Here is a 22,105-nt window from a genome sequence, read left to right on the forward strand (position 1 = left end):
CCTTTATTATGGTATGGTGGTGTCCGTTAACCTTTATTATGGTACGGTGGTGTCTGTTAGTCTGTTAACCTTTATTATAGTATGGTGGTGTCCGTTAACCTTTATTATGGTATGGTGGTGTCTGTTAGTCTGTTAACCTTTATTATGGTATGGTGGTGTCTGTTAGTCTGTTAACCTTTATTATGGTATGGTGGTGTCTGTTAGTCTGTTAACCTTTATTATGGTATGGTGGTGTCCGTTAACCTTTATTATGGTACGGTGGTGTCTGTTAGTCTGTTAACCTTTATTATGGTATGGTGGTGTCCGTTAACCTTTATTATGGTACGGTGGTGTCTGTTAGTCTGTTAACCTTTATTATGGTATGGTGGTGTCTGTTAGTCTGTTAACCTTTATTATGGTATGGTGGTGTCTGTTAGTCTGTTAACCTTTATTATGGTATGGTGGTGTCCGTTAACCTTTATTATGGTATGGTGGTGTCTGTTAGTCTGTTAACCTTTATTATGGTATGGTGGTGTCTGTTAGTCTGTTAACCTTTATTATGGTATGGTGGTGTCCGTTAACCTTTATTATGGTATGGTGGTGTCCGTTAACCTTTATTATAGTATGGTGGTGTCCGTTAACCTTTATTATGGTACGGTGGTGTCTGTTAGTCTGTTAACCTTTATTATAGTATGGTGGTGTCCGTTAACCTTTATTATAGTATGGTGGTGTCCGTTAACCTTTATTATGGTATGGTGGTGTCTGTTAGTCCGTTAACCTTTATTATAGTATGGTGGTGTCCGTTAACCTTTATTATGGTATGGTGGTGTCTGTTAGTCTGTTAACCTTTATTATGGTATGGTGGTGTCTGTTAGTCTGTTAACCTTTATTATGGTATGGTGGTGTCCGTTAACCTTTATTATGGTATGGTGGTGTCCGTTAACCTTTATTATGGTATGGTGGTGTCTGTTAGTCTGTTAACCTTTATTATAGTATGGTGGTGTCCGTTAACCTTTATTATGGTATGGTGTCCGTTAACCTTTATTATGGTATGGTGGTGTCTGTTAACCTTTATTATGGTATGGTGGTGTCCGTTAACCTTTATTATGGTATGGTGGTGTCTGTTAGTCTGTTAACCTTTATTATGGTATGGTGGTGTCCGTTAACCTTTATTATGGTACGGTGGTGTCTGTTAGTCCGTTAACCTTTAATATAGTATGGTGGTGTCCGTTAACCTTTATTATGGTATGGTGGTGTCTGTTAGTCTATTAACCTTTATTATGGTATGGTGGTGTCTGTTAGTCTGTTAACCTTTATTATGGTATGGTGGTGTCCGTTAACCTTTATTATGGTATGGTGGTGTCTGTTAGTCTGTTAACCTTTATTATGGTATGGTGGTGTCCGTTAACCTTTATTATGGTATGGTGGTGTCTGTTAGTCTGTTAACCTTTATTATGGTATGGTGGTGTCTGTTCACCTTTATTATGGTATGGTGGTGTCTGTTAACCTTTATTATAGTATGGTGGTGTCTGTTAGTCTGTTAATCTTTATTATGGTACGGTGATGTCTGTTAGTCTGTTAACCTTTATTATGGTACGGTGGTGTCTGTTAGTCTGTTAACCTTTATTATGGTATGGTGGTGTCTGTTAACCTTTATTATGGTACGGTGGTGTCTGTTAGTCCGTTAACCTTTATTATGGTATTGTGGTGTCCGTTAACCTTTATTATGGTATGGTGGTGTCCGTTAACCTTTATTATAGTATGGTGGTGTCCGTTAACCTTTATTATGGTATGGTGGTGTCTGTTAGTCTGTTAACCTTTATTATGGTATGGTGGTGTCTGTTAGTCTGTTAACCTTTATTATGGTATGGTGGTGTCTGTTAACCTTTATTATGGTACGGTGGTGTCTGTTAGTCCGTTAACCTTTATTATAGTATTGTGGTGTCCGTTAACCTTTATTATGGTATGGTGGTGTCCGTTAACCTTTATTATAGTATGGTGGTGTCCGTTAACCTTTATTATGGTATGGTGGTGTCTGTTAGTCTGTTAACCTTTATTATGGTATGGTGGTGTCTGTTAACCTTTATTATGGTATGGTGGTGTCTGTTAACCTTTATTATGGTATGGTGGTGTCTGTTAACCTTTATTATGGTATGGTGGTGTCTGTTAACCTTTATTATGGTATGGTGGTGTCCGTTAACCTTTATTATGGTATGGTCACTTGGTGGTGTCCGTTAACCTTTATTATGGTATGGTGGTGTCCGTTAACCTTTATTATGGTATGGTGGTGTCTGTTAACCTTTATTATGGTATGGTGGTGTCTGTTAACCTTTATTATGGTATGGTTGTGTCCGTTAACCTTTATTATGGTATGGTGGTGTCCGTTAACCTTTATTATGGTACGGTGGTGTCTGTTAACCTTTATTATGGTATGGTGGTGTCTGTTAACCTTTATTATGGTATGGTGGTGTCTGTTAGTCTGTTACCTTTTTATTATGGTATGGTGGTGTTAGTGTTAACCTGTTAGTCTGTTAACCTTTATTATGGTATGGTGGTGGTGTTGTTAGTCTGTTAACCTTTATTATGGTATGGTGGTGTCTGTTAACCTTTATTATGGTATGGTGGTGTCTGTTAGTCTGTTAACCTTTATTATGGTATGGTGGTGTCCGTTAACCTTTATTATAGTATGGTGGTGTCTGTTAGTTTGTTAACCTTTATTATGGTATGGTGGTGTCTGTTAACCTTTATTATGGTATGGTGGTGTCTGTTAGTCTGTTAACCTTTATTATGGTATGGTGGTGTCTGTTAGTCTGTTAACCTTTATTATGGTATGGTGGTGTCCGTTAACCTTTATTATGGTATGGTGGTGTCCGTTAACCTTTATTATTTTATGGTGGTGTCCGTTAACCTTTATTATGGTATGGTGGTGTCCGTTAACCTTTATTATGGTACGGTGGTGTCTGTTAGTCTGTTAACCTTTATTATGGTATGGTGGTGTCTGTTAACCTTTATTATGGTATGGTTGTGTCCGTTAACCTTTATTATGGTATGGTGGTGTCCGTTAACCTTTATTATGGTACGGTGGTGTCTGTTAGTCTGTTAACCTTTATTATGGTATGGTGGTGTCTGTTAACCTTTATTATGGTATGGTGGTGTCCGTTAACCTTTATTATGGTATGGTGGTGTCTGTTAACCATTATTATGGTATGGTGGTGTCCGTTAACCTTTATTATGGTATGGTGGTGTCCGTTAACCTTTATTATGGTATGGTGGTGTCCGTTAACCTTTATTATGGTATGGTGGTGTCCGTTAACCTTTATTATGGTATGGTGGTGTCCGTTAGTCCGTTAACCTTTATTATGGTATGGTGGTGTCTGTTAACCTTTATTATGGTATGGTGGTGTCCGTTAGTCTGTTAACCTTTCTTGTCTGGGGGTGGGATGTAGCCTGGTAGTAAAATGCTCGCTTGATGTGTAGTCTGTTTAGAATCGATCCCCGTCAGTGGGTCCATGACATTGGGCTATTTCTCTCTCCAGCCAGTGCACCACGACTGGTACATCAAAGGCCGTGGTATGTGCTGTCCTGTCTATGGGATGGTGCATATAAAAGATCCCTTGCTGCTAATTGAAAAAGAGTAGCCCATGAAGTGGCGACAGCGGATTTCCTCAATATCTCTGTGGTCCTTAACCATATGTCCGACGCCATATAACCGTAAATAAAATGTGTTGAGTGTGTCCTTAAATAGACTATTTCCTCCTTCCTTTCTTGTCTGGGGCATATCTTCCTATCATTTGATATACCATCATCAAAGCATGTATGCGACCTAGTTTTCACAGATTAATGCTCGTGGAAATCTTTGTCCTGGTCATATCTTTCTTATCAATTCGTGTAGGATTATCAAACCTTGCATACGAGTACAACATGGAATGGTGGTGTGTTACTTACCATAAATAGGTCACTGTGACCTACACTCACTATGGTTCTAGGTAATATACATGCTATTACTGGGATAACAAGACCTATTTTCATTATGAACATCATCGGGAAACCTTGGAAGAACTACATGCATAAACTGTTTCTTGGTCATAAATGTGTCAACACTGTACCCATGTTACAACACTTCCCTTTATTAGTCAAACAAAAGTTCCTCCAATAGGTGCAGTAGTTAGTCCAAAACAAACTGTTAATTCATCCCATTGCACAAATTTCACATAATAATCCAGTCATACATAAAACACATTTATTAAATGTACGGGCATATCATATACCTCACCAGTACTCTTGTTACCGTAATACTTGTCCTAAGGTTTTGTACATACTATTAATTTTAATTTGGTGAATTTTGGGCCCTGCCCATTTTTCAATTCTGAATTATATTTATAAGTACACTGTATTATGTGTATCAAAAGTAAAAACAAGGGCCAATAATACACAAACATGTCGGGCTACATGACAAACATCCTTGACAAGACAAAATGTAAATAACATTGCAGCTGTAATCAAATTTAGGTGGAAGTCTTTCGCATTTATCTAAAACTAGTTGGTCTACTGGCAACCATTCACATCTCATGATAAATACTATAGTGAAAACATTAGACTAGTGTCAACAGTAAGCAACATAATAACAACCACAGCAGGATGAATCCAATCTGTATCCTCTCCACACTGGCTTTTCCCATTGGCACTTTACTCATGATGGGGAAGGCAACAATCAACGGGCACCATTGATCACGGAATCTTTTGGAAATCTTGGTGTGATATGTGTTCAACACATCCTAGAATGTATGATATTATCTCACGATCCACCTTTACTGAAGAAAGACATGATTAAAGGAATAGTCAAAGCCAGGGCTCCGTAGACGAGAGTAGCAGATGCCAGAGCATTCATTTTGATTTTCCACTCCAGGTTATCCTCCGTCTTCTGCAGCATATCCTGCATATCGGGCCCCACATACACAACGTTGACCTCAGACTTCTGGGCCTTCTGCAGACCCAACAACTTCTTGATGTCCCGTATTTCTTCATCCAGGAACGCCTCCTGTTTGTGGATGCCTTCGAGGATCTTCTCCGTCTGCAAATGCAGATCTCTGCCACTGACAAAATCTGATGGTGGCAGCCGAATCTTTTCTTTTGGTGATGCAGACTGCTGACTAATTGACAGTCTGAGATCATTGAGAAAGATTTCCATCTTGCTAAACTGACTCTTGACGGCCGTGCACAGCTCCAGTGTCAGACTCTTCATCTCTTTGCTGGTCGATGCAGATGTGTCAACGATGCCTCGCAGCTCTTTCATTCTCACGTAGTTGTTGATGGTGGTGCCAGTGATGCCGATGGCGGCTCCTACGATGGAGCCAATCACAGACCAGTACTTGGTCCGCTCTGCGTGGGTCCTCTCTTTCTCATGGCTCTCGCGCACTGCCGCACTCAGAAATGAGAAATATTCGCGCTCCTGGTTTTCAATATTGCGGATGTCTTCGAGCAGCTGATGCTCCTCGCGGATGATGGAGTGTTCCACTTTCACCAAATCCAGATACCGGTCTTGAGACTTGGTCGTCTTGTCAAGGTCTGCAGTGACAGACTTTAAACGAGCTTGGACAGTGGCCAGTAAATTCTGTTTTTGTCTACGTTCTTCTTGTTTAGCAAGAAACCTTTTTTCAGCCTGAATTTGAAAAAGAAAAAATGTCAGGTTTAATAGATCATAAATATACACGTTATTTTCATGACCAAATCAAAACTGTCATGTCATTAGTCACCGTTTTCCCAAGTATGTTTTAGCATAGCACGGTGTCATGCCTTAGTAGTTAAGCACAATTTTGCCTTGACCAATAAGCCTGTTGAATGTTCCTATCCAATAATTAAAATAGACACAGCTAAATTTAATATACTGGGTATATATATATATATATATATATATATAAATGTTTTTTTGTTTTTTTTTAAAGGGAAAAATGTGCTCTGAAAATGGTGAAAATGCCCCCAAATTGTTTAATCTAGGTACCATGCACTGCCAAAGTTCTAAGGAAAACACTTATCATTACCAAAGTCATTCTATTAGGTACCTCTTGTCATATTTGTGAGATCAGCTTGATTGGTTAAAAAGACCGAGTGGGTACCGTAGGTGTAAGACCACTACACCCTCTTCTCTCTCACCACTAACCCACTGTCTTGGACAGACAGCCCAGATAGCTGAGGTGTGTGCCCAGGACAGCATGCTTGAACCTTAATTGGATATAAGCACACAAAAAAGTTTGAATGAATGAATGAATCACTGGTCAACGAAAATGTCAAAATTAACCATTTTTAATGCAAGCTCTAGCCCTATTGGTACCTACAATAAGATAGGGGTGGAGAACACTCTGAGAGTAAGGGGTGTTATGCAATTTGTTGTACTGACTTGTAGTAGCGATGCAAATTATATCATGTGGAAATATGTTACGTCATAAGATTCCTGTAATGTCAAAGAAATCTCTTCAGTTTAAACATATTTTGTGGGAAATATAAGTGCATATATTATTCACTGAATATGAAAATGAATGTACAAAATGTACTCATTGTATTATGTAACAAAACAATAGCTGACCACTATTTTGGACAATAATAAATTTTATGGACCATTTTGACATAATTGTCAACAACAACAACAAAAACTGTTAAGTGAAAACACTCTTAACAGTTGTAGTTAATTAGCCCTAGTTCTTAGGTACTCTAATGGTAAGAGAGTCAGACGGACATTTGGACGGTTATCAAAGATTCCTGCTCTAATACAACAAGAATCCTATGTTTGATGTCAAATACCTTTACATTGATCATTTTAGTTCCTTGATATTTTCACATATCAATCACTAATACACACACTACATGAAGAAACCTGTCAGCAACTAGGTATTTAATTGGAACATTATTGAACAGGGGTGCTGTGATTTTTGTTTGTAGTGTGTGTATTAGTGATTACTGTATTTAACTGGAAATTAGCCCACATCTTTAAATAAGCTCTCTCCTTTTTGACAGCATTTAAGAAATTAGGCCCTTATTTGTAAATAAGCACCTTTCCCAGCTCATCCCCTTATCACTGCCCCCCCCCCCCCCCCCCCCCCCCCTCCTGCTCGTTTCCTTATCACAGTAAATAAAACCAAATATGCAAGTTTGCTCAAAGTTCATTTAAAAGGTCATACCTCCTGTAACATTAAAGGTAGGGTCAACTCAAACAAGAGCCTTATGTGTTGGAAAGATGCACCAACACGTACTGACACTTTAGCAAATGAAAAACGCGTAATTTTAGAGTTAATAAAAAAACATGATTATTCCTGCTAACTGGGAGCAGCCATTTTGTTTCGTTTTTGTGACGTCCGGTGGGATAGCTTGGGGCGAAGTGATGTCAGCTCCTGACCATCTCCTGTATGTACAGTGTAAACAAAAGCAGTAATTTTCGACAAGGCGCTTCTCTTTGATCAACCTGACTTGTAAAACAGCATAAATGACGTAATAATATAATAAACTATTTAACTAAATATATTTCAAGTTGCATTAACGGAACAAAATGGGGTTATAGTATTTTTCTCTGTTAAATAATCCAAAGGAAAAATGTACACTATTAGGCCTATTGGTATGATACGTGGAGCAAAAACGACAACCCACGATACCCAAGTGATAATTTTCTTTTCTTTGGGACTACGTAATTGGTCAGTTCTGTGGTTTTAGATGGAAAAGTCTACTTAATCAATAGTTTTACAGAACTATTTACAGTAATAAACCATGTCCATTACAATTTTAGGGGCGACAGGTAATAACTCCACAATACCGGTATGTATTTTTGTGTTTAGACAGCGTCAATTAATTGGCTCGTCTGGTTACCAATCACAATACACACCTGCCAATCAGGAATCACAGGTAGAAGCAACTAACAGCAACCAATTAACTTAGAAAACACTCTGTGTATCATTTCAGTACTTAGGTTAATGCATGGGCAAAACATTGTTAATTGTTTTGCCTTGTTGTGTAGCCACTTTGCCACTTTAACAATGGTATTTTATTTTGTATTGAAAAATAATATATATATTGCTGGATATACTTATTGCTAGCTTACTGGCATGTGTATTATTACAGAACATTGCAATGTATGACTATTTATCATCCCGCAAAAACCAGGTAGATTGTGTTTCTCTAGATATCAAAGGCTCATTCCTGACGTTATGCGTTAAGTATTACGTAACCACCAGCTCGACAGAAGGCGTACTCACTGAGATGGTACAAAATGGCTGTGCCCGTTATATACAATAGCCGTCACATTTAACCATTTTATTAATTAACTATATGATTATACGTGTTGATATTAAGCAATAATGTGCATTATATATCGTTGAATATGCATACCAGGCCAAATGCCTTAATTGTCCTCTCCTTTAACAAACAATTACATACAAGTGTAACACCTATCTTATTACCAATAGTGAGATTTAGCAGTCTAACAGTGTGTAAATTGTTTTCAATTTCATGTCTGCAATGTTTCTTTGATCTACCCAAGTATAAAGCCAAAGTCTGAAACTAAAACCAATGTCTATTTCTGAAACCCCGCTGGGGCCACTGTTAATGCTAATTAGGCAAATACTTTATTCTGATTGGCTATATAAACAGTTGCAATGACCTAGTCTGACAACAAAAGCTCCCCTGCCACTTTGGCGAAGTCAGAGGTTGTGCCCATGACAGGCATGCTTGAACAGTTCTCTGATGGAAGCATGCCAAAAATTACCCACACCCTCAGTGTAAGCTCTCTACCTGCCTCAGTGGTGTTGTGGTTAAGCCATCTAACATAAGGCTGGTAGGTACTGGGTTCGTAGCCTGGTACCAGCTCCCACCCAAAGCGAGTTTTAACGACTCAATGAGTTGGTGTAAGACCACTACACCCTCTTCTCTCTCACTAACCACCAACCCACTGTCCTGGACAGACAGCTGAAGTGTGTGCCCTGGACAGCGTGCTTAAACCTTAATTGTATATAAGCATGGAAATAAGTTGAAATGAAAATTAAACTCTCTGTCTGTGTTAGAAACAAATGTGTATACACTAATGCCAGTTTGTTGTTAATTGCTTTAAGTCTTTTCAGCATTAAATTTTTGACGTAAATAAACAGCACTGTTGAGTAATTGTAACATAGAAAGTGTGTTTCTGATCATTAGATACTATAAAAAAAACCCATATTTAATCATGGAATTTGAAAATGATCCCAGTATCCCACCGGGATACAATATAATGTAACATTGTTGTTGGGTTTTTAAATCCGGCGTTTTCATTTTTCGCAGAAAGTCGTCATTTACTGGTGAAGTTAGGTAACAGTATGTTCGAGCTCGTACCCGGTCTAATGCTATGCCAGTCTAATGCTATGCCGTAACAATATCTCCCCCAGCTCATACCCAGTCTAATGCTACACTGGTGTAATAGCAAGGTAGCAGTAGACTGGGAACCGCTAAGTCGCTATTGTTTTTGTTGGATGTTTCCTCCTTTCATATTTTATTTGAGATATTGATTCCACATATGCAGAAAATTAATACACGTAGGTTTATCATTAGTAATGTCAGAAACACTTATAGATTACTGCTAAATATTAATTTATGTCATTATTACGCAAAAATAGATGCAGCAAATTTTTTTGCCGATTCTGTTTGATTGTCAATTTCACAAATTCCACGATTTCGATTGTGGCATAGCAATAGACTGAGAACGAGAACAGTGTCATCCAAGTTTGTTACGATGTTATTTATGAATTTCATTTGAGTGGGATACTAAATTCTCAGGTGGGATAAGAGATTTTAAATGCTAGTTTCCAACTGGAATACTGCCCAGAATTTTTAATCTCGAACACTGGAGAGCGTGTTGATAACTGTTCAAATGTTCATCCCAGGCCTCCCAGACCTCCTATATTTCCTATATTTTTTATAGGATCCTATAAAACTCCTATATTGAGATTCATTTCCTATATTTCCTATATTTGACTCAATTGCTTTGCCAAAATGCCGATAAATAAAATATGTTACTGAGTCATATTCACCTGTCAGAAATTCAGAAGATGCTTTGAATGTGCACCAACTTTCAAATTATCCTGGATATCAGCATGGACTGCTGGCAAGCCTTGGTATATATTTGTTCAGGGTTGAAAATTAACATGAAAACCATGGTCACCAGCAGGGCCAGTTGAAGAAAAATCTTACTGGCCCTTCTCAAATTCAACTAGCCCTCCAATTTAACTAGAATGTTCTTTGTTGAATAATAACCTTGTATAATAATAACCATGTATATAGTCCATTTGCATTGAGGAAACCGCTGAATTGACATGTAACTTCATAACAAATAAAGTTAAAATTCATAGTAGAAAACATATTATTAAGTTTTAAACCCATACCAACCCAAATCACATTTAAATAGAAAAAAAATAGTCCAGTATAAATAAAAGTTACTTTAAAAGTTACCATTAAATGATACAGATTAAATATAATTTTTAATACAGGGATAAAAAAAATGCTAGAACAGCCAAGGTATGCAGCTTCACTTGCATTGTCTCTGAAGTAATCGATAAAGAGACTAAAGGTAGAACTGTGTGTGTTTTAGTATATTAGTCTGGGAATGACAGTCTTCTTTGTGCACCTGTGAGAGGTGGTTCAATATGGAGAACTCTCCAGTAAAGGATCTCCTTGGGAGTGGCTGTCCTAAAGACGAGGCACTAGATAAAGATTCATGGAATCATCCACTATTTTGCCAAACACCCAATCGACTCTGTATTGTGCAGAGATATGGCCCTGATTTCGTATTACGTTTTTTGTTGTTCAGATTACATTGGATTTATCTTATGCCGTTTTATAAATATATTTTGTTTTTATTTACACTTAATGTTTTACCCCCAAAAACTTTATTTCAGATGATATGGGTTTACAATTTAATAAATTAATATGAATTTTATGTGAATTTTATCTTTAGGCCTACATGCCAGTTAACTGACTTTTGAAATAATCCATGTACTATGATGTAGTAATGTTAGTGTGAGTTAAAAGTACATTTTAACATTTTATTTTGTCCCAGAATAATATAAGCTAATTAAATATGATTAATACATTGAACAATGTCAAAAAGTGGGTCTACTAAATAATTATGGTGTATTCAGTCCATTAATCCGACAACTTAAAAAAACACACCCAAAAAACAAAAAAACATGATGTGTTTGCAATACGTTTTGAGCTATATTTTTTTAAAGCCTTGGACCAAAATCTCAGAAGCTGAGGCTGAGTCTGGTAAGTCTGGCATTGTCAAAATATAGAACATGTTCTATAATGTTGTCTGTTGCCAGATCTGCAGTTTGCGCCAGCACAATAGCAGTGTATTTTGTCACATTCAATTCAGTTTCAGTACGTTAATTTTTTACCTGGTACCATATTCACCAGATTCTAAAATCAATGGTCACCCAACGGACTACCTTTGTGAAATTCATAGTCGCCCATAGCCAATAAAGATTGCTACGGGCAACCGGCCGACTGCTAATTTTCAACCCTGTTTGTTGAGGTAGTAGATGGTATCTTGTATACATATGCAAGGTAAGAACATACCATTAGTAATGTAAATGTCTTTAAAAATCTGTGTAAAATGCCTATAATCATGATAATTAGTGCACAATTTCCTATAAAACTCCTATATTTGACTTTAAAATTCCTATAAAACTCCTATATTTTGGTATGCAAATTCCTATATTTTAATATGTACAAGTGGCTGGGAGGCCTGTCATCCACAGGGCATGTTATGTCAATACTTTTCTTAACATGCACGGCGAGTTGCTTCCCTCTATGTAGCATATTTAAAATGGTGGGGGACTTTTGACGGTCGTCATTGGAAGATTTATTTTGTTAATAATGACACAAGTACTTCAATCGGGATTTAGTGAGTACGTACGGTAGGTTATACGTTTTTAGTTTGTGTGTCCATTTGTTGTACTATTTCGGTTGAGAAACGTTTGAAACATGGTGCCACAAGTTTTGAATACCAGCTACATAAAGGGTATGTAACAAGGTTCGAATGTAGAAGAATAACACATTCTACGTCCCTTCGGCCTAAGCAGTAAGCTCTTATTTGATTGGCCAAAGCAAGGGTTTGTGATTTGTCAATAGGAATATTACATGTTCTAATATTTACGACTCCAACATGACTTGTAATATTATACCAATGTCGGAAAGAGTTTGACCCTACCCCTCTACATCAAAGGCTCTAAAGACTAAACCCTAACCCTATCCCTAAAATTACCCTAACCATTGAATGGGGGAGGGGGGTTAGAGGGTTACGGGTCGAACTCATGCCCCAATGTCGTCACGATTTGTGTGTTCTTACGGTACGAAACAATCGCATGCGACAAGCCCCTTGACGTGACCAAGTAATTAAAGTATGGAAATACCTGCAACACGTTGTTTTGTGCCTCTTTAATTAGAGTAAGACCAATAAAATCTTCATAGGCCTGCAGCCATTTATTAATCCGAGTTTTTGCAACTGTTGAGTAACTTATTTGTCGATATGATTTAACAGGAATTGTTTTTAACTTTCTTAGTTGGCAGTTCAGTGCCAAGAAACGACTGCGAGCAGCCATACCTCTTGTTCTGTTGTATTATCGATCCACGTTGAAGAGATCCAAAGCATATTATGTTGTTGCTGAATTCACTTTGGGGCAAAGCATGGGCGGATCCAAGGGGGGGGGGGACCAAGGGGGACGCGTCCCCCCAAAAAATTGTTCAAGTGCCCTCAAAATGTCCAAGTGCCCTTTTTGTTTGTAGAATTTTTTTTTTTTTAAGTAAACAATAATTATATTGTAGATAAATGAAATCAAGATTTTCGTGTACATGCGCAAGCTTGCAGATATGTGTCTGTGTTATTGAGTCTCAATGGGGCCCCATTGAGGTTCTAACGCGAGTGACGCCAATTTACTTCATTATTGCTAGTATATTATGACGTAGAACTGTAGGAATTCATATTAATTGTAAATATCAAAACTTGTAGTAAGGTGCCCTTTTGACGAGTCAATGTGCCCTTCTTTTTTGGTACCCCCCTAAAAGTATTTCCTGGATCCGCCCATGCAAAGTGCTGTTATAGGGAAACATACACCCCAAAATCAATGTGTAAAAGTAATAACATCAAAAAGAAACAAACAGCTTCAAGTTTGTCATTAAAACTTTATTTCCGTGCTTATTTCCAAGTAATGTTCAAGAACGCTGGGCAACAGTAGTTTGAATGTAAAACAGCCAAACTTTCGAGACCCTCCACCACACTACACGCAGTCTAGCCATAACCATTATTAACCATTTAAAATGTGTTTAACCGTATCGATGTCTGTGTACAGAACATGTCTTTATTTACTTATTATAAATGTCCTTATTGACCGTTATCACTCTAACTGAGGGATGGAAGTTTAACGCGGGGGGGGGGGGGGGGGGGGGGGGGGGGGGGGGGGGGGGGGGGGGGGGGGGGGCACATAAAATTTTACCTTATATTATTATATAACTTAGAATGTATGGGAAAGGCACGTTGGCAAACCAGGTAAGGCACCATAGCATTTTTTTTAGCATCGACAACATCCAAATTTCAAGGCAAGGAACTTGCTCTCGTTGCTGTGGTAAAATTCATATATACATGGCCTCAGACCACAATTAATTTTGCTATATGTTTCTATATAGCCTTAGTGGCTATAACATTTTTATTAATATCAACAGGCCCATGGAGTTTCGTATGTACCATTGCCTGCCTGGGGGACACATACCCTGAAAAGGACAACCCCTGTTGTCCAGCTCTTTCTCCCAGCATATTGGTTTAAACAAACACACCCTCTAAACCAGGCGGGATACACCCATTTTACACAAAAAGCACTACTTATGCATGGGCCGGAATTACCATAAACAAGTCTTCAATGTCAACAAGTTACACATGTTTACAAACTACATCCTCTGTCACTTCAGTCAAATAGTTGCCACTTCATAGCTGTCTGCCATGAAATAATCACAGTCAAACAACAGATTACTTGTGCGGACAAATGTCCAGATTTTGGACAACCAAATGGGAAGATAACTGTAAGCTGAGGCCCATCAGTCCATTTTTTCCCCTAAAAACTGGCCCACACTAATGCATTCCAATGATATACATATTAAAGCAATGCTCGGTAAGTATTGGGATGTCACCTTTAAAATGAGAGTATATAGAGGCTGTGTTAAAACACCTACCACAGTGCCTTGCCATGGCCAATTTTAGCAATGGAGACTTGAGGGACACCAATAAACAGCTATTTTTTCTTCTACATATGTTCTATCTACACAGTGTTGTCTTGGAAATATTTTGAAATATTTAAAGAAAACAAAATCAATCTGTATCTGTAAAATTTTGCATTTTAGATATGATAGTTGGAGGCTTATTAAAGATATGGTAACTGAATTCATGGTACCTTATTAGAAATGTGTCAGAGGGATGGTGAAAGTCACAAAATTGGGGCCATTTGCAGCAAATTTTTATATACTAATTTTAGGGAAAATTAGACATGATAGGCCTCAGATTCAATTTTGACCTGCTATATTTACTGAATCTAATTCATTTACTATATTAGACATGTAGCCATTTGTTAAAAGGCAAAACAGCCCATATAAATGCATATTAATATGAATATGCCCTACAGATATACACCACAATATGTTTTTTTGTTGACGACAACTTTCAAAATGAAGATTTTGGCACAACATGCTAATATAAATCCTACCAAGAGGTACATGCACCATATGTTTCAGTTTCCAGTGATAACTATTAACAAGTGTAATCACGTGCCAGTGTCTTGGAGACCTCAGTGTAGTATTTCTTGATTGGAAGGATGTTTGTAGTAATGACCACTGAATATGCATTATGGATTATTCTCCCATATGTATTACAAGCCAAATGTTAACCTTTTCTGCAGTAAACTTGACAAGTGTACCAACATCTGATTACAGAACACAATAAATACATTCAGACAGCATAGAATATTAGCCAATTAGATTTTCTAAGGATAAAAGACCATTTTTAAAAAATGACTGAAGTGTGTAATTTACATAAATGTAGGTGAAATGTATTATTAGAGTACTTAATCTTGTTAAAAACTGTATACTATTTATTTAAAGAATTTAATGACATTTAGTAGTGATATATTCATTATATTTAGATCTTCTGTCCAGTTGCAATAATTGAGAAACTCATTAAAATTCTATATTTAATTGTTTTTTTAAATCTCAATATTAACCAACAAAATCCAACTTTTAGTCTTTTTTACCAAATTATTAGCTCAAAACTTACAAAATATTGCAACAACATGTAGTAACATCAGAGTTCATTTTATGCTATTTTGGAGGATATTGAAATTTAAAAGTTGAAAATTTTAATTTTTAATAAATTAAAAAAAATGTTTTTTAATTTAATAAAATATTTAGAAAATAAATAAATTAGTTTTCATATTCCTTGTGGTATTTACAAATCAGTCTGTGTAATTTCACCTCTCTGGCTACAATACTTTCAACAGAATCAAGTATTTAACCGATGAACTATATCAGGCCTCAGACCACAATTAATTTCTCTATATATTTCTATATAGCCTTAGTGGCTATAACATTTTTATTAATATCAGCAGGCCCATGGAGTTTTGTATGTACCTTTGCCTACCTGGGGGACACATACCATGAAAAGGACAACCCCTGTTGTCTAGGTCTTTCTCCTAGCATAATGGTTTAAACAAACACACCCTCTAAACCAGGCCGGAGTACACCCATTTTACACAAAAAGCACTACTTTTGCATTGGCCGGAATTACCACAAACAAGTCTTCAATGTCAACAAGTTACACATGTTTACAAACTACATGCTCTCCCCTGTCACTTCAGTCAAATAGTTGCCACTTCATAGCTGTCTGCAATGAAATAATCACAGTCAAACAGCAGATTACTTGCGCAGACAAATGTCCAGATTTTGGACAACCAAATGGGAAGATAACTGTAATCTGAGGCCAAATTGTGGCTGTCATCTTGAAATCCAAAATGGCCACCATCCACAAACTATTTTTCTCAATATCTCATAAAATATCATATATATCAATACAGTTTTAACACCTATAATAACATTAATCATCGGCTATTGTCACTACAGGTACTTGTGCGATCATACATCAAAATGACGAATAATGCAATAATAGTGGTCATCTGTTCTGTTATAAAGACAGGCTGCAGGTTCTGAAATCAAAAGTCTTAAATGATTGGAAAGCAGTGTGGACCATACCACTAACAAGTCAGCAGGTGTGCAGGCAGAATTAATTGAATTTTCTGCAAGGAGACTGGAATTTTAGGTGATTGTAAAGATCTTGTCACAAAGGTAGTGTTGGACAGCTCAGTATTTTATATAGCGCAACTGACAGAAACAAGCGGACACTTATAAACAATGGGGAATGGGAAAGCTAATGAAACATGAGTGGCACCCAGAGGCATCAATGGCTTCACTATGAGAGCTGACTGATTTCTTCAAATGCACTTGCAAATTTATGGCTCATTAATAGGAGATGGTATAAATATAAAAAAAACACCCCAGAATTACAGTTAGTCAAATGTTTAAGCAACACTTTGAAAGCAAATTAGAATTTACATTGTCAAACCATTAACAAACATAACTGAACACATTTTATTCTGACTGAGCACATTAAGTTTTTTATGTATGTATGTATGTATGTATGTATGTATGTATGTATGTATGTATATATGTATGTATGTCTCTGTGTGTAATGAACCGAGGAAGATGCAACTGTTAAAAGTAACAGTCACACAAAAGACTTGTTGGTTTAAAGAGGATGACCTACATGCAATAATGAAAAACTATATTAAAGTGACCCTTTATTGTTTCTTTTTTTTTTCTCTCGGGTACTGTGTGTGTTGTTTAGTGAGCATGATGCAGTTTTGCCAGTTTGCAATGGAATTTAGCTGGTCTATTTTTTTATTTTTTTTACAATAATGGTATTTAACACTGGGAATAAAAAGCAAGTACTAGGCCACCTAAAATAATAGTACATTGCAAATTAACAAAATTACATCATGCATACTACACCACGCACAACACTACCAGAGATCTTACAGTTTTAAAATTGGCCAAGAAATTGGTGGCGTCATGGTTAGGTCATCGGTCTACAGGCTGGTAGGTACTGGGTTCAGATCCCAATTGAGGCATGGGATTTTTAATCCAGATACCGACTCCAAACCCTGAGTGAGTGCTCCGCAAGGCTCAATGGGTAGGTGTAAACCACTTGCACCGACCAGTGATCCATAACTGGTTCAACAAAGGCCATGGTTTGTGCTATCCTGCCTGTGGGAAGTGCAAATAAAAGATCCCTTGCTGCCTGTCATAAAAGAGTAGCGGGTTTCCTCTAAAAAAACCAGTGTCAGAATGACCATATGTTTGACGTCCAATAGCCGATGATAAGATAAAAAATCAATGTGCTCTAGTGGCAAACTTTACTTTTTACATCTGTCAATCCATTCAACTGATTGGGATCTTTCTCATTTCAACCAGTGCACCACATCTGGTCAAAGTCCATGGTTTCCTCTGATGAATACGAGTCAGAATTACCAAATGTTTGACATCCAGTAGCCGATGATTAATTAATCAATGTGCTCTAGTGGTGTTGTTAAACAAAACAAACTTCTTCTTTACATCTTTTTATTTTTTTTATTTTTTTTTAATGACTCATTTTACAAATATACAGTGGCACTTTATTTTTAACAGTCCCATCTCCTTGGTACATTGCCTGTATTGGTTGGCATCTTGAATTAATTAAAATTAACTTGTATAGAAGAATTGAACTACTTTCATCATATTCCATGACCCCTAAAACCATGGGTTAGATGCAAGAATTACATTTTAGTACTGAATAATAAGGAAGTTATTGTCATTTTCTCATTTTGGACCACCATATTGGTGACCATCATGCATTTACATGGCCCATTTATTTAAATATGAATTTTGATAGCACCAGTGCCCTCCTTGGCTCCTAAAACCATAGGATAGATGCAATAATTATTGTTATCTGTCATTTTATAAACAAGTTATAGCCATTTCCCTGATTTGGCCACCATTTTGGCCGCCATCTTGGATTTTTCTTGGATTACTGATGTGCACCAAATTGTGCACACTTTGAACCCAAATTGGCATTTGGCTATTCACATATATATTTTTTTTAATTATAATAATAAAAATAATAATAATAATAATAATAATTTCTTATAATATGGAAATCTACCCTGATCATTTAGATAATGGATTAATCCATCATATACTTACTTAGTTGTTAGTGTCTATATAAGAAGTTGTTTACTTAGCTGAAATATATATTAGCTAACAAATAAGTAAATTAATATACCATATTTTGGGAAAAGTACCCTCAGTGGATGATCTTGTACCCCCGGTAGTTAGGTACTATAAAATTCACCCTATTGAAATCTTAAGTGTCTCATTTTCCAAAAACTATCCCTAGCACTGATAGTAAACATACAGTAATGTTATTCACATATATTTTAAAAAACATTAAATAAAATAATAATAATAATAATTTCTTATAATTTGGAAATCTACCCTTATCATTTAGATATTAGATTAATCCACCATATACATATTTAATTATTAGTGTCTACATAAGAAGATGTTTACTTAGTTAAAATATACAATAGCTAACAAAAAAAGGAAATGTTTTATTTAACGATGCACTCAACACATTTTATTTACGGTTATATGGCATCAGACATATGGTTAAGGACCACACCGATATATAGAGAGACGAAACCCGCTGTCGTCACTTCATGGGCTACTCTTTTTGATTAGCTGCAAGGGATCTTTTAAATAATAAATAATTAAATAATAATATATAATTTTTTTCATAATTTCTTATTTGAAAATCTACCCTTATTAGTTAGATAATTTATATACATATTTAATTATTAGTGTCTACATAAGAAAGTGTTTACTTAGCTGAAATATACAATAGCTAACAAATACATAAATCAATATACCATATTAAGGGAAAAAAGAGAAATCTTTTATTTAACGATGCACTCAACACATTTTATTTACGGCCTTTGATATATCAGTCGTGGTGCACTGGCAGGAACGAGAAATAGTCCAATGGGCCCACCGACGAGGATCGATCTCAGACCGACCACGCATCGAGCGAGCGCTTTACCACTGGGCTACATATTAAGGAAAAAGTACCCTCAATGGATGATCTTGTACCGTCAGTGGTTAAGATACTCTAAAATCCAGCCTATTAAATTCATAAGTGTCATTTTCCTAGAACTATTCCAAGCATGGATAGGAAACATACAGTAAGGTATTCACATACCCAGTATATTTTTACAAAAATAAAGGAAGGAAGAAAATGTTTTATTTAACGATGCACTGAACACATTTTTTTGGGCTATATGGTGTCAGACATATTGTAAAGGACCACACAGATATAGAGAAAGGAAACCTGATGTCGCCACTTCATGGGCTACACTTTTCGATTAGCAGGGAGGGATCTTTTATATGCACCATCTCACAGACAGGACAGTACATACCACACCCTTTGTTACACCAGTTATGAAGCACTGTCTGGAACAAGAAATAGCCCAATGGGTCCACCGACGGGGATTGATCCCAGACCAACCTCACATCAAGTGAATGCTTAATCCACTGGGCTACGTCCCACCCCACTTTTACAAAAATAGAAAATGAAAATTACAAATAACAAATTGTAAATATACCCTGATCATTTAGATAATGGATTAATCCATCATATTCATATTTAATTTTCAGTGTCTGCATAAGAAGGCATTTATTTAGCTGAAATTAACAGTACATATAAAATGGAAAATCTACCCTGATAAAATTGAAATATGAAGTTTATCATTTTTGCAAAAACTACCCCCAGCATATATAGTACATGAGCAGCTATCGGACTACGTAGGTATGTCAATACATCGGAAGTACAAATTAGAAGAAAAAACACATTGAAAAACGCTGTTATAAAACTGATTTGTATTACTTAATATTTTATTAAATGTTCGTTACAGTAACACAGATCTATATTGGCATAATTTACCAATATAGTAGGAAATTAGGCCTACTCGTTCATATTTATGTTTATTTCCCGTGGAAACATTACTCGTTTGTGACATAGGGCGTGGCTTACGAAAAAGGGCGTAGCTTAAAATCGCATTTCGCGAGATGTTACATCCTGCTGGCTACGATTAAGTATTTCCGCATGAGTGTACGCAGACACGACTTTGTTCAAATCTCTCTTCGACTGCGCTGTGCAGAGATATACAGCCTTGGCTACAGTAGACAAAACAAGTGATTAAAATAGTGTTCAGTTCCTTAGTCTGAACTTCACTGAAATTTTTATTTGGTACAATGTTGTAAGCAACACAATTAAATAACAAAAACAAAACAGAATTTATTAAAATTAGCTATTTTTTTCAATACGCAAAACACAGTGTAATTGTTTAGTTTGTGAATTATTTAATACCCATGTTACAGAAAATGTCCCTTTATGAAAGTTTCAAAGTTCAATTGTCCGTTTCATGCCCCCCCCCCCCACGTTTTTACCCTCCCCCCCCCTCTCTCTCTCTCTCTCTCTCTCTCTCTCTCTCTCTCTCTCTCTCTCTCTCTCTTAGTCATTCCTTCTTTATCTACCATTTACCCCCATCCCAACATCTTTTATAAGTATGTTATATATGCTCTTCTTTGCACCTCGCCCATTTCTATTGTGGGCGCTTTGTTGTTGTTTTACTTTTGTTTTATTTGGATTTAAAAAAAAACAAAAAAACATTTTCTTAGACAATCTTCTTAGCCTGTCCATTTTTCGTAACGTCTGAGGATTTTTCAAAATTCCAATCCACTGGATTTATCATCTGCACCGTCTTCTTGTAGGTCCAGTACGGGGTCATCACAAAGGTGACGATTGGTAGCTGGGTGTACAGACAGATAAACACTCCGAGAGGCATCGACGAGGATATCTGATCCCAGCTTAGATAGGTCATGTACCACATGTAGCCTTCAATGACGTTCCGGCAATGGAAGGTGTGAACTAGCAGATACTGGTTAGCCTTCCACAAGAAGGACTTCTCTTGGCCGCACTTCAGGAGAGTCCAGCAGAGCGCTGAGAAAGGAGTGCTCATCTCCAGCAAAAGACCCTTGGTTCCGAACGTGTGTCCTGCTTCCTCGAACAGAATACACGAGTAACCAATCAGCGCCAGCCAGTGGTGGATGTTGAGGAGGATGCTGACGCTCTTGTAGATGAAGTCTGAGACGAGCACAGCCGAGCACTCGAATATGAAGAACCCGACAGTGGCACACAGCGCGATGTAACTCGTCTGGTTTTTACCAAACACTCTATCCACGTCCAATATGGTCGTCGTGAACACAGCCCAGGCGCCTACTGTACCACTGAAGATGCCGAACACAGCTCGAACGATAGCCAGGTTCCAGAAGATCTTTTCTTTTGTTCTTAGGTTCCGATATGTCCACGTCAGGGAAGCTAGGATATGGGACATGATGTACAGACCCAAGAACAGAAAGTAGGCACCGAAGACAAACTTCAGTTTCACTGACGTCTGACTGAAATCCTCATTGCGAAACCCGGGGTAGACAGACCCGATCAGTTCGAATTCCACTTGTTGTAGGTCCACAGTGGATACGTCCGAAGTCATGTCGCAGAGCTAGCTGAATTTCGACGTTGGATGTGAATCAGCTTGAGTCAACAGTGGGACGTATTTTGTGTCATCTGCAAAATAATTTAGTACAAGTACAGTGCTTTTATGTTTAACATTTTAGCTATGACTGTCAGTGTGTAGAATTTGCTTCTGCCTATATAATATTTAGATTAAAGTAATTAATAGTCTAATAAGTGTGCATGTAATTATTTTAAGTCAGGTTAATTACATATATTTGACTGTTAATTAAGTCTATTCACAGTCAACATTTTACAAACATACAACCAGTATGCTGATATGTATGTGTACGTGCGCATGTGTTTCTTAATATCAACGTACGTTTTTGAAAAGTAAACAAAATGTTCATTAAAATATCA

At 37.0% G+C, this 22,105-nt stretch overlaps 2 protein-coding genes across 2 annotated transcripts; both read right to left on the bottom strand.

Moving 5' to 3' along the window:
• Positions 1-4,086: 4,086 nt before the first annotated feature.
• Positions 4,087-12,690, bottom strand: LOC121366810 (mitochondrial potassium channel-like). The gene is made up of 2 exons (XM_041491111.1): positions 12,593-12,690; positions 4,087-5,638 (listed from the first exon to the last, which is right to left on the bottom strand). The coding sequence occupies exons 1-2, from the start codon at positions 12,638-12,640 to the stop codon at positions 4,775-4,777; spliced, it is 912 nt and encodes a 303-aa protein (XP_041347045.1). The 5' UTR covers positions 12,641-12,690; the 3' UTR covers positions 4,087-4,774.
• Positions 12,691-20,653: 7,963 nt separating this feature from the next.
• On the bottom strand, positions 20,654-22,105 carry LOC121366823 (protein CLN8-like). Its single transcript, XM_041491116.1, has one exon. The coding sequence runs from the start codon at positions 21,723-21,725 to the stop codon at positions 20,850-20,852; it is 876 nt and encodes a 291-aa protein (XP_041347050.1). The 5' UTR covers positions 21,726-22,105; the 3' UTR covers positions 20,654-20,849.

Source organism: Gigantopelta aegis, chromosome 3 (assembly GCF_016097555.1).
Source record: "Gigantopelta aegis isolate Gae_Host chromosome 3, Gae_host_genome, whole genome shotgun sequence".
NCBI classification, from domain to species: Eukaryota; Metazoa; Mollusca; class Gastropoda; order Neomphalida; family Peltospiridae; genus Gigantopelta; species Gigantopelta aegis.